The sequence below is a fragment of the Pinus tabuliformis genome, chromosome 2_2 (assembly GCF_031772625.1).
Source record: "Pinus tabuliformis cultivar Carrire ecotype Pingquan chromosome 2_2, CPIR1, whole genome shotgun sequence".
NCBI classification, from domain to species: Eukaryota; Viridiplantae; Streptophyta; class Pinopsida; order Pinales; family Pinaceae; genus Pinus; species Pinus tabuliformis.
The window spans coordinates 382,284,674-382,297,923 of NC_142300.1; the positions used below are offsets into that span (position 1 = coordinate 382,284,674).

Consider the following 13,250-nt stretch of genomic DNA (forward strand, 5'->3'; position numbering starts at 1 on the left):
TCAGTCGTCGACGAGTCTGACGGTCAATTCTGAGAGCTCCTCCATCTTAGATGGAGAATGTATTTGCTCCAGAATGTTGTTCGGGAGAGGTTGACCCATGCTTCTAAGCGGAATCAAATTTACAATGCACATCCCTGAGCTAGCGAGGGCATTCTTTATGTACTCATTAAACGTGGGCACATAACCAGTTGCTATCCATTCCACTTCTTGCAGATAAGATTCAAGGTATCGCACCCACTGAGCATACATCCAGTAAAATACACTGATAATTAATGTCTCATTTAGGGAATATATATATATTCACATTTATTTTAATATTGTTATTCTATTAAGATTCCCTCGGGCCTCACATTCTAAAAAAAACGCATACTGTATCTTTTAATATGGCTGTCATGTCCAGCCCTTGCTTGCTTACGACTTCAGCGGCCAGTTCATTCGCTGTATTGAAGAAAAACTGGATTGCAATTTTTATTTTTTCCGGAAGGTCATCTATCAACGAAATATCCCATCTGAAAAATCCCACAAACAGTAATAAAAATTAAAATCTTCAAGATATATAACAGGGAGAAGCTTTGAGGAAATCAAATAGCAATTTGTACAAAGTCTGTAGAGTTTGAATTCACCGTCTCACTCCCTCTGGGATGGTTTTGAGTTCGTCTAGGATTCCGTGACCGTCATAGAGGCCGTCTAGCATTCCGTGACCGTCATAGAGGTCTTCTAGCATGGTTGCCATGATACAAAGTTTTGCGAAGGCGATTCTGCTTTGAGAAAACTCGGGCTCGAAAATGCATATAACCGCCCAAAAGTAAAGTTCCATGTGACGCCTCCTATAGAAATTCACCTGCGCAACTTCTGAGTCCCTCCACCACCTACGAAGAACATAATAGTGTTGCAGAACATCATGTCTAATCAGGAATCCCCATAACTGATAATCAGTATATTGCTTTAGCAAAGTTTTATTTAAAAAATTTTAAGTGACTATGACTTTCTCTCTTAAAAAAATATATGTTTCAAGTTTCCACTCATCAATATAGATAGATAAATCTATCAATAATTTGCTATGCAAAATAATTATTTTGTAATTTTATTAACATTTAAATTTTGATATTACTAATAAAATATAATTATGACTCAATATTTTTAAAATTTTCATCTATAATTCTGAAATTTGGATTTAGAAGTTAATTAATTAAATTCTTCAAGTTTTCATCGAAATAATTATATATTTTAATATATTTAATTATTTTTAAGAAATATTATTTTGTAAAACAATAAAATATTGAAAATATTATTATTTTCAAATCAAATAAAAGTAAAATAATATTGAAAAGTGATAATTTTAATTGGTAAGAAAAAATAATTTATATTTTAATTAAATTTAAAAATAAAGAATGAGAGACAAGAAAATTGGAAATAAGATATATTATTTAATGAGTTTTAAAATAAATATATTAAATTATAAAATAATTATATTTATAAAAGTTTTGTTACATTCGAATTGTTTTGGAAAGGTGGGAAACTCATTCTAATGGTTCTGGGCTTTCATTGCTTTCTAGGAGTTTTGGAACTGTGTGGAAAAGTTCCCTTTTTGTTGAGTTGCAATGGGAGCTTCTGAGAGCTTTGAACACTGTTTTTTTGGAGTTCCGACATTCCTTAGGGTTGGGGAATACAAAGCCTCTAGAGAAATATGTTGAACTGCCCACAAAACATGAGCCTATGTTGAAATCTTCATAGGAAGAGAGACCAAAGACGTCCTTAACAAGGATATCCTGAATTGAGAAACTCCAGAAATCTCTTGATAGGTTAAGGAAGCAATTGGCACCTAGATGTAGCGGCAATATCTGGGATTTCATGCTAGTGAGTATTTATTTTGTTGTTTATGTATATCTATCGGAGAAGATTGAGTGTGCATATTGTATGTGGCAGTGAATGGTTAAACATTAGAGTTGCTTTACTTTTTCTATTAAGAATAACTAGAGAAACATATGTAAAATTGTTGCTTTGTATTTTTTAGCCAGATTGTTTCAAAGACTTGGTCATGTCCCAGAGCATTAATAATGAACTTGACATATATATATATATATATAAAAGGGAGAGACTCAATGAGAGACACCCAGAAAATATAATTATATATAAGAGACATTATATATTTTTTATTTATATATTTAAATCGATTTGAATATTTGAATATTTTGTTTCAATATTAATTTTGATTATCATATAAATTATATAATAATTTTTTATTTTTTATTTTATTTTTTTTGTTATCTTTTTATTATATAATTAGTTTAAATTTTGGGAAACCTATAAATTTTGGGGAAACCTCTAGTCGTTCTTGACACACGTACTCAACAACGAAGTTCCTCAAATATAATATAAATCATGAAATTAATCTAACTTTATAATTAAAACACAATCAATCATTTTTTCCTAAAACATTTTAAACAAAACCAAATTCCCACATTCCAAAAATTCATAAAACATAAAATAAAAACTCATGCGAATATAATATAAATCATTAAATTAATCTAAATTTATTATTAAAACACTTAAAATAAATCAGTTTTCCTTAATACTTTTTAAGCAAAATCATAATGAATCAAAATATTCTTGCTCACTTCAAAAAAAATTTATAATCTATTAGATTTTAGTTTCTTGTAAATTGAATAAAATCCAAAATTCCAAAAGAAAATTAATCATCATAAATTAATGATCATAATATTATTAACTATACTTCTAAGATAGAATAAAAAGGGAGGAATCAGTAAGGAATCTAATTACTCTATCTCTAAATAAAGAGAAAGATAAGTAAAGCATCACCATCTACGATGAAAATGTCCAACACCGAGCACTACCTTGTAATATACTGATCTCTTTCTGGTGTATGCATTGCAGAATATATACAGATCTCTTTCTGGTGTATGCATTGCAGAATATTGAAGTCCAATGTGGCTAAGTCCAAAACCTTTTGGTTGAAATTCGACCTTTAGAAAAAAGTAGCAAAGTGATTTACTATGGCATAACCATCTTTGAAAATCGAAAAGAAAAACAATCATATTTAGTAAATCAGGAACGTACTTGAGCCACGAATGATTTTTTCCATATATTTCAGAAATTCGACCTTTAGAAAAAAGTGGCAAAGTGATTTACTATGGCATAACCATATTTGAAAATCGAAAAGAAAAACAATCATATTTAGTAAATCATGAACGTACTTGAGCCACGAATGATTTTTTCCATATATTTCAATAAAGCTGCGAGCCTCCCATCTGGGCGCACTGCAATGCCATGGAAACTCCAATGCATACTTCACCTAAACAACAGTAATTAATGAGGTCAAAACCCTTATAAACCATCGACAGCATCCTATTTTTAAATTAAGGTAGGACCATCAAAATGCGGTTAGTGCTTACCTCTTCCAGAAGGCTTTGATCTACGCCGGTAACTTCCCCGCGAGCAGCTAAAACTTGATTTAGATATTCTCTTGTGAATGCCTTCGCCTCTTCCATCACTTTTTCTCCGGGAAATGAAATTTCTGAAGTTCGAGGTAACGACAGCATGCTTCTCACTTCTTTATCTCCACTGAAATTGCAGAAGAATTTCGCGTTTCCATCTTCAATAGCTTAGTAATATAAGTACTGAATTAAATGATGAAAAATTTCGGGAAATAAAGAAGAATGCTTCTTGATCGCTTCTCTATTTCTAAGAGAATCTGTTCGAGGTTTAGGAATATAGGAACCGAACTAAATTCAGAAAACCTATGGATAAATTCAAAGACGCTTTTCCACGTTTAGTAAATGGTATCGCCAATTTAATGCAGGTTTTCTAGCAAAACACCTCAAAACAAGAACAGCAATTATAATGAGATCTTCTAACTTTACATCAAATAAAAAAATCGATGTGCAGATATATGTAAACGCTAAATTAAACGTCTTCATGTGTGTTGAAATGACTAACCTGTAAACGTAATCTAGAGCAGCTGTTTTTATTTCATGTTGAAAATGTCGATCAATTCCAAGGCATTCGAATGTGTCAACTATCTGCAGACGTTTGATAAAATCATAATTGCTATCCTCCATTTCGCTCAAAAGTAAATGCTTGATCTCCTCAATAAGCTTCCCAACACGTTCATAATATGCAGGTGCCTGCTTCCAGCGCAATGCAATTCAAATATATATCTCACAACGATAGAGATAGGTGCTGTGATACAGTGATAGCTAATAACAAACAGAAAACTAAGATTGCAGATTTTAGACTCTTGTGGTTTGTTTTTCTGGATAAAGAATTTGGATTTTCCATCCGGAAAGAGATGTGTTTATTTGGAAAATACAGGATAAAAATTAAAAGAAAGACAACTCTCAATTATCACTGTGGAAAATCCAAACGCCTTGTCTTTAAAAAAGCGCTGAAGGCAAACAGAGACCAGAAGGCAAAGCTATACCCCATCCGGCGAATTGAGAGAGAGTATGAACTCATCGTCCCACACGTTTCCGTGGTAATTGGCAGTGCGTCGAGGGACGGAAACTGATTCACAAATCTCAGCCATAACACTACACTTTGCGATGCGATTTTATGTGATGAATGAGCAATCGCGGCTCGCTTATATAGACAAATGAGTGGTAGAAATTGTAATGATAACTATATGAATTAAATATGCATTTTAATGTTTAGATCATAGTTACCCACTTCGCCTGAATCCAGCCAAAAAAAACGAAAATTCGCCGGTTCGATACGAATAAGTAAAATATTACTTTAAATCTTGGCTTTTACCCAGATGGAGGGATTATTCATTCAATAACAGAAGATGTGAATGGCAGTATTCACACAAATAGATAATAACAGAAGATGCCAATGGCATTATTCACACAAATAGATAATAGTGGAATGGAGTGCTCCACAAGGAAAGAGTATTTACATAAATAGATAGTATTAGGATGGAGTGCCAGCAGAAGGTAAGAAAATACAAAAGAAAATGGAGAATCATAGTAGAATAGGAAAGTTTTGGATTTTCTATGTTTAGAAAATAGGAAAAGAAACCATCAGTGTTAATTTGGAAAACTGTATTAATTTTAAAAGAGTCACTATTTTTTAAATATATTTGTTAGGAAAGATTAAGTTTTAAAATTAAAAAAGTATTTTAAATTTAACTTTAAAAATGATTAGAAGTTCAGAAGAGAAGTGATAATTGTGGTTTTAAATTTAAAATAAATTAAGAAAAAAAAAGTGAAAATTATTGTTTTTATAAGAACAAAGGTATTTATAATATATACTGTCAATTCTTTTTTAAATTAATTTTTTTGATTCAAACTAAACTTTTATGATATTTAAATTGGAACTCAAATTTAAGCTTGATAACTGAGTTACCAACTCAGCTTAGGTTATGTAGGAACTCTTTTGTTGACCGGCCAAAAGATCAACGCGGAGGAGAAGGTTCGGATCCATCCTTGGAAAATAGCTACAATACCAGTAAATTTGGGATGTTTTTTTATTGTTTGAGATATTTTTTAATTATTTCCGAGAAACAGAAACAATCCCGAAGATTTCGGAAAAGACGAATGAGGGGATCGCCCAAAGTTATCTCACTTATTTTTTAAAGATTACATAAATTAATTACAAGGGATTGCCCAACACTTAGTTAAGTTTTCGTTAACTGTTCACTTCTTCACTTATGCAACAAAATCATATTTCGTTTAGGCAACAAAATCATATTTACTTCAATTACCTTCGTTGTGCGATAACCATAAACAACAATGAACGCTATGTAATATTATATTACATAGTTATGATGGTAGGTGGTAACTACTAACAATTTTCCCAATGCTTATCAAACTTACGTAAATAAGATACAAAGTTTACAAATTATAAAATTGTGGGAATTGCCAAACAAATCGTCAACCAAAATCGTGCATCTTGCCGCAACTTTTGTGCGACCTCTGTCCTATCGTGCAGTGCCCCACACATCCTGCCCTACCTTTCCGCGGTTTTCCCCAACATATAACTTGCCTATGATGCTGCTTTAACTGGTGCAGTCTTGCCTAAGACTATTGTTAAGAGTGTGTTTTTTGATAAAATACTACAGGTTAAAATTCAAAAAAAATAAAATATATATATTTTTATAAATTTTAGATAGAAAAAATTTATTTATCAATTTAATATTTAATTTAATTTTAATTTTAAAATTTAAATAAAAAACCATATACCATTACCTTTTCTTTAAATAAATTTATTTTTATAATAAATATCTTTAAATATTTTTTTAGAAATTACAGATTTATTTATTTTTCTATCCACTATTTTTATTATTACAGATTTATTTATTTTTTCTATCCATTATTTCTATTATTAATATTTAAATTGTTACAAGTTAATTCTATACTAATTACAAATCTTCTAAATTACTTATTAATGAAATAAAAATGATTTTTTTTATATATCTAATCCATATTAATCTTTTATATATATTTGTATATAACACTGAAATATTTTTTTATAATGTATAAAATATTTAAATATATATTATTTTTATTATTAATATTGAAAATATTACATGTTCATTGCACAGTTAAAATGAATAAATTACAAATTTCACTCAATAATATCTACAGATTTAGTGTAGGTGTAACATTTAGTTGAAACACAAAACCATAAGTTAGCAATAAGATATTTTAACATAGAAAGCTACTAACTTGTCATGGACATGCCAAAGAAATTTCCATAAATGTTTAGATAAAATCAAATTTATTTTAAATATTTTGTTTAAAAAAATAATAAAATAAAAATCAAATTCAACATCAACATTTTAGCATTAATGTTTTCAACTTAACATTTAAAAATTTGATTCTTATCATACCAACATTTAAATATCCACTGTACCAAAAAAATTACATTCAACAATTTCAATATTTGCTTACTTTTTAAGTTTAAGATATATTTAATGAAGATTAAATTTGTATAATTAATAATAAAAATTAATATGATATTTTTCATGTGGTGTTGTATTGTAATGTTTTTTTGTTATCTATATATATATATATATATATATATATATATATATATATATATATAAATATAAAGTTGATAAATAAATTATTTTATTTTATTTATCTTTGTTTTTATTTTTTTAAATATTTAGTTAATGAAAATTAATAAAAATAATGTATACACATGAAATTTATACTAAACATTTTTAACTATTATGTACGTGTCTGTTTATATTTGGATATACAAAACATATTTCCAAAGGACTCTTTATATATAATTAGTTTTTCTATAAAAAAATTAAAATATTAACATATTTCTAAAGGACCCTTTATATATAATTAGTTTTGCTATAAAAATAAAATGAAATATTACATGTTTATTTATCACTATATGGATTATTTTTGTTATTAATATTTACTAGAAATTTCCAATAAAGGTACAAAGATACACTGAAGTAATTGAACATGCCTATGATGTTACTGCAAAAATATCACAAAAAAATAGAGGTAACGACCTAAAGGGTGGAGGATGGAGGGGAGGAAATGTGGTCAGACTTGCAATGATGTCACACTGGTGTGGACTGTTATATAAAAAAAATTGAGAGAATGGAGGCGAGGAAATGTGTTTAGGCTTGCAATAGTGTCACGCTAGTGTGGATGTCTATTATATATAAATAAATTGGGTAGGTTAGGAGGGAGGGGAGGAAATGTGTCCAGGCTTGCAATAGTGTCACACTAGTGTGGACTTCTGTTATATAAATAAATTGGGTAGGTTATGATCTAGCTGTAAATTGGTTGAAAAAAATCAAAATTAAGCCCATTTAATTCTTCAATTAAACATTTTGTATCATTCTACCTAAAAAAATCCCTTAAATACCTAAATGGAATCTTTTAAAATACATAATTTAATGCAAGTCACATCATATTTATTAATATGCTGGTATCAAGAATAATGTAAAAGGCCATGCCGAAAATGGTTTGTTTAAATTAAATTTAATTTAAGGTGTCTCTTCCCCACTCCATCATAGGTATCATGGATTTTGAATATGAAGCTCCTTAACCACATCCTAAAAATGAATATATTTAGCTTTTATTTATGATACATAAATAAATATTCTAATGTGCAATTCAGGTATCTCAATCAACCTATCTAAAACCCTTGTATCTTTCTTAGTTCCAAGATGAAGATAATTTATAATATTTTAATGAAGTAAGAACTGTTTTCTTGTAAAAAAATTTATGACTTTGGTAATTGATCTGTTGCATGAGCTTGCTTATTTATATTTTATTTTCAATATCATATTATGGTGATTCATATTTATTTATTATTCTTAGTAATTTAAATATGTAATATAATTGTAAAAAGTAATGTTATCAGGTTTTAATTAATATAAAGATCTAAATGTGAATTTTTTTAAAATAATGGTAATTAAAAGTGAATTTTATTAATTACAATTCTTTTATAAATAAATTAAAAAATAATTATATTTAAAAAATAAAATAATTATAATATTTTTTTTTTAAATTGAAATATTTAGGTTAAATGAAAGTAAGTTATTTAATTGATGTGATAATATTTTTTTTTATGCTTTACTTTTTTTTAATAATGGGTGAGTAAACATTTTCTCCATTTTTAATTTGAAACAATACGTAAACACTCCTCACTCTTTGTTTGAAGGAGTAACTACTAAGTATATGATATGCAGTTATAGTTTGGGAAAATTTCATATTATTGAAATGTTTATTTTACATACATTTGTTTTGTATGTGGGATGGAGAAATTATAAATCTCAATTTCATATTAAAAACGTAAATATAAAGGAGAGAAATTTAATATATATATATAAAACAACGGTTAAGAGTGTTTTTTTTGCTAAAATGTTATAGGTTGAAATTCAAAGATTGTTCAAATATATATACTTTTATAAACTTTAAATGAAAATATCTCATATACTAATTTAATATCTAATTGAGTCATAACCTTAAGATTAAATTATCTTTATTATTATTATTATTTTCAAAAACATTAAAAACAAATAAATAACAAACTTGCTTTTAATTTAGATATTAAAAATTAATTAAATATATTATTCCTACTTTATCATGAATATTATTAATATCTAAACATGTTTTGTTATAATATAACGGGCCATTGATATGATGTTAGGTCCCTATTCTACTAGTGTAACCCCTTATAGTTATTAGTACAAACCCCTTATTATATTGTTGTGACCATGTAGTCCCCATATTGTTATTATTGTACCCCATAGAAGCCCACTATTGTTATTATCGTGCACTTACATTATTATTGCTATGCCGGCTATGATTATATTATGACCCCTTAGACTCCTATATATAGAAAGGAGGTCTTATCATTTCTATCATCCAAGAATTGTTAATTTGTGTAAGGTAAAGGAGATTTCCCCCTCGAAGAGGCAGAATTATAAGGTGTTTATCTTCCTTTTCTATCTTTTAGTGAGTTGGTTTCATAACATTTGGTATCAGAGCTTTGGATTCTAGGGTTTCGCTACTCCAAACAAGTCATCGTGGAATTTTCGCTATAACGTTTTTCACTACAAAGTTTCAGAAGCTAAAAAAAAAACCCATTTGAGAAGAAATCGGTCTGAACCTTGGGTCCAAATTTCAGATCTTGTATCCTTATATTTTTGGAGATATGATATGAGGAAGTTAGGATTTTTGCAAGCTTCAGAATTTCATCTGAAACAGGTCATCGTGGAATTTTCACCATAATTTTTTTTCTACGAAGGGTGAGACTCTAAAATTAAAACCCATTTGAGCAGAAATCGTGGTGAAGCTTGGGTTCGAATTTTATGCCTTGTGTCACTATATGTTTGGATATATAATCTGAGGAAGTTAGGGTTTTTGCAAAATCCTAAATCACATTCTAAATAGCTAACCTTGGGAAAATCGTCATAACTTTCTCTTTGAGCATCAAATTTCAATTTCATATGAAGTTGCAAAAAGAGGATGGACTACATTTTTCTGTGTATTAGCTTTAGGTCCTAAGGTTGAAATAGTGACACATGTCACTTCATACACGTGGGTTCTACTAAACTAGTTTATAATCAGGCCATCGTGGGCACTTTAACATAGCTCTTCCTTTCAAAATCCAATCTTGATCTGAATTGCGGGATTAGAAAGAGGACTTAGAGGGCCACTACATGACCAAATTTTAGAACTTGGAGATTTAAAACTACAGAGTTGCAGTCATTTCACGATTGAGCTCCTAAAATCAAGAAAAGGTAATATGAGGAAGTTTGATGGCAAGGATCCAGTAAATTGGATACTACAAATGGAGCAATATTTTGATCTACATGAGGTGCAATTGTTACAAAAAGTATATATTTCATCTTCATATTTAGAACAAGATCAATTTTTATGGTATAAAGGGCTTTTTTCTCGTAAACCACTTGTTATGTGGCCAATTTTCACAAAGGAAATGATAGCACATTATGAGGATACAAAGAGAAAAACCCTCTTTAGCCAATTGATAAATCTCAAACAAAAGGGTTCAATGGCAGAGCACATTGAGGACTTTCAAAAGTTGAATATAAGGGTAGATGGTATTCCATAGAAGCAAAGGATTGATGTCTTCATAGGGACTTTAAAGTATATCATTCAACATGAGGTTCGTCTCTGGGAACCTGATTCATTGGAGAAGGCATTCAGGTTGGCAATAAAAATTGAAAGTGAAATTATAGAAACAAGGAATCCCACCACTAAAGACTATAATTATGGAAGTGTTTTTTCTCCTAGCCTTCCACAACCTACAAGGTTTACACCACAACAATTGGAAGAAAAAGGGAAAAGGGCCTTTATTACAATTGTGATAGAAAACACATTAAAGGTCATAAGTGTGTTGAGAAGAAATTAATTTACATGGATTATGAAGAGGAGAAAGAAAATGATCAAGAAACATCAAAAGAAGAGGATATACACCAGGAGCCAATCCCAGAGAAAGAAGAAATGAATCTAACCATATATTGTAAAGCATTGGCAAGAATTACCACTCCTGAAGCTTTCAAGATAAAAGGACATATCATGAAGAAAAAGGTTGAAGAAGTGAAAGATAACATCGAGAAAGAAGAAATGAATCTGACCATATCTTGTAATTCATTGGTTGGAATTACCACTCCTCAAGCTATCAAGATAGAAGGACATATAAAGAAGAAAAATGTTCAAGAAGTGAAAGATCACATCGAGCATCAAGAAATGAATCCAACCATATGTTGTAATGCATTGGAAGAAATTACCACTCAAACTCCCAAGATAGAGGGACATATCAAGAAGAAAAAGATTCAAGCAGTGAAATATGACATTGAGCATCAACAACAAGTTCTCCAACTTTTAAAATATAATGCCACTTTGGTGCAAAATCAAAGGAAACAACAGATAGATCAACATGGTAGTGAAAGAAGTTTTGATGTAGGTTATTAGGTATTTTTACATCTACATCTCAAGCAAGTTATAAATGAGAAGGAAATGTTGGCAATACTGCATGCACTTAATAAATGGTGACCTTACCTAATGGGAAGATACTTCAAGGTAAAAATGGATCATGATAGTCTTAAATACTTTTTAGAACAAAGATCATCTTTAGAAGAACAGAAAAATGGGTCACAAATATGTTGGGTTATGACTATGAAATCATCTACAAAAAAGGGAAGCAAAATGTTGTTGCAGATGCACTCTCAATAAATGATGTGGATGTGGAAGCATTGTTTTGGGCTATTTATATTATCCAACCAGATTGGATAAACGAAGCAAGGGATGAATGGAATATGGATGATGAAGTGTGGCCACTCATTCTAAAGTTGTAGAAGATCCCAATTCAAACAATATATCCAGAACTTGACCAGGAAGGAAAAATCATATTGGAACCTGGAACAGTCACAGAAATAAGAACCTGACAGCTACGAAATCGATCAATTTTACAGTATCTCATGATGAAGTGGAAGAACTTACCTACTAAATATTTTACATGAGAGGACAAGAATTTTATATAGAAGCATCAAGAACTACTCAAGCATTGAGGACAACACTTTTTTAAGGATAGGGGCATGTTAGGTCCCTATACTACTAGTGTAACCCCTTGTTGTTATTAGTACAACCCCCTTGTTATAATGTTGTGCCCATGTAGTCCCCATATTGTTATTATTGTGCCCCATAGAAGCCCACTATTGTTATTATTGTACCCTTACATTATTATTGTTATGTTGGCTCTGATTATATAATGACCCCTTAGACTCCTATATATAGAAAGGAGGTCTTGTCATTTGTATCATCCAAGAATTATTCATTTGTGTAATGTAAAGGAGGTTTTCCCCTCGAAGAGGCCGAATTCTAAGATGTTCATCTTTCTTTTCTATCTTTTTGTGAGTTGGTTTCATGACATATGACTTAGCAATACTACATGCCCCAATAAACATAACTAATTTCATATGACCCTTGTTCATATAATATTTTTTTAATTAATTAATTCAGTTAAAAGCATAAAAGAGACATAAATAGCTTGGAGATAAATCTCAATCATTGATTTGTGTATACTACTATGAAGATTCTAGAATGTTTCATGGAGGTTAGATCCTTACCAACCACCTGATAATTATTGATAAGAATTCATAACTTTTTAATATGGAGCTCCAAGCAATCGACATTAAAAAAAATGGGTGCCTTGATCTATAATATCAAACCCAAGAAATATCTAACTATTCGATTTATGAATTTGGAGTTGATTTCTTCTTATGCTTTTCTGTTTTTGTTTCAATTTGGTTGGGAATGTGTATAATTTTATGTTGATTGGTGTTCAAATATTTTGTTATTTAGATCATACATGCAAATGGATATATGTATGTTTCTTTTTTCATAAGAATATATACATATGCACTTATTTCTATATGTAAACTTATGCCATGCCATCACGAACGTAGTGAAATGAACGATTCCAATTATAATAATTTCCTCCATGATAAGTTCCTCATTATGATTAAAAATATTCATTTCTATATAAAAAATTTGTTTTAAGAAAAATGGTCCATTATTTCTAATACATTTAAAAAATTAATATTTCTGCTACCTCGCTCCTTACCCACCAATTTCCTATTTCCTAGGAATATGAGATTATTCCAATTCTAATAATTTCCTACATGATAAGTTCCTCATTAGTACTCATAACATTCATTTATATATAAGAAAATTTTATTTAGCAAAATGGTCAATTTTACAATAAGATGTGTAATTCCTTTTTTT

General features: G+C 29.5%; 1 protein-coding gene across 1 annotated transcript; it reads right to left on the minus strand.

The window, feature by feature from the left end:
* Positions 1-4,546, minus strand: LOC149192846 (delta-selinene-like synthase, chloroplastic). The gene is made up of 9 exons (XM_089407136.1): positions 4,442-4,546; positions 3,958-4,145; positions 3,779-3,837; positions 3,414-3,622; positions 3,216-3,313; positions 2,856-2,984; positions 624-869; positions 371-509; positions 1-237 (listed from the first exon to the last, which is right to left on the minus strand). Exons 1-9 carry the CDS (start codon positions 4,544-4,546, stop codon positions 1-3), a joined length of 1,410 nt encoding a protein of 469 aa, XP_089263262.1.
* Between the last annotated feature and the right edge of the window lie 8,704 nt (positions 4,547-13,250).

What these genes read in the sequence shown, in the direction of transcription:
- LOC149192846 (XM_089407136.1), bottom strand. Translation starts at nt 4,546, where the DNA reads ATGGCTGAGATTTGTGAATCAGTTTCCGTCCCTCGACGCACTGCCAAT. An exon ending in GCTCTAGATTACGTTTACAG is followed by an intron (nt 3,838 to 3,957) that starts GTTAGTCATTTC and finishes TCTTGTTTTGAG; the next exon opens with GTGTTTTGCTAGAAAACCTG. An exon ending in ATCAAAGCCTTCTGGAAGAG is followed by an intron (nt 3,314 to 3,413) that starts GTAAGCACTAAC and finishes ACTGTTGTTTAG; the next exon opens with GTGAAGTATGCATTGGAGTT.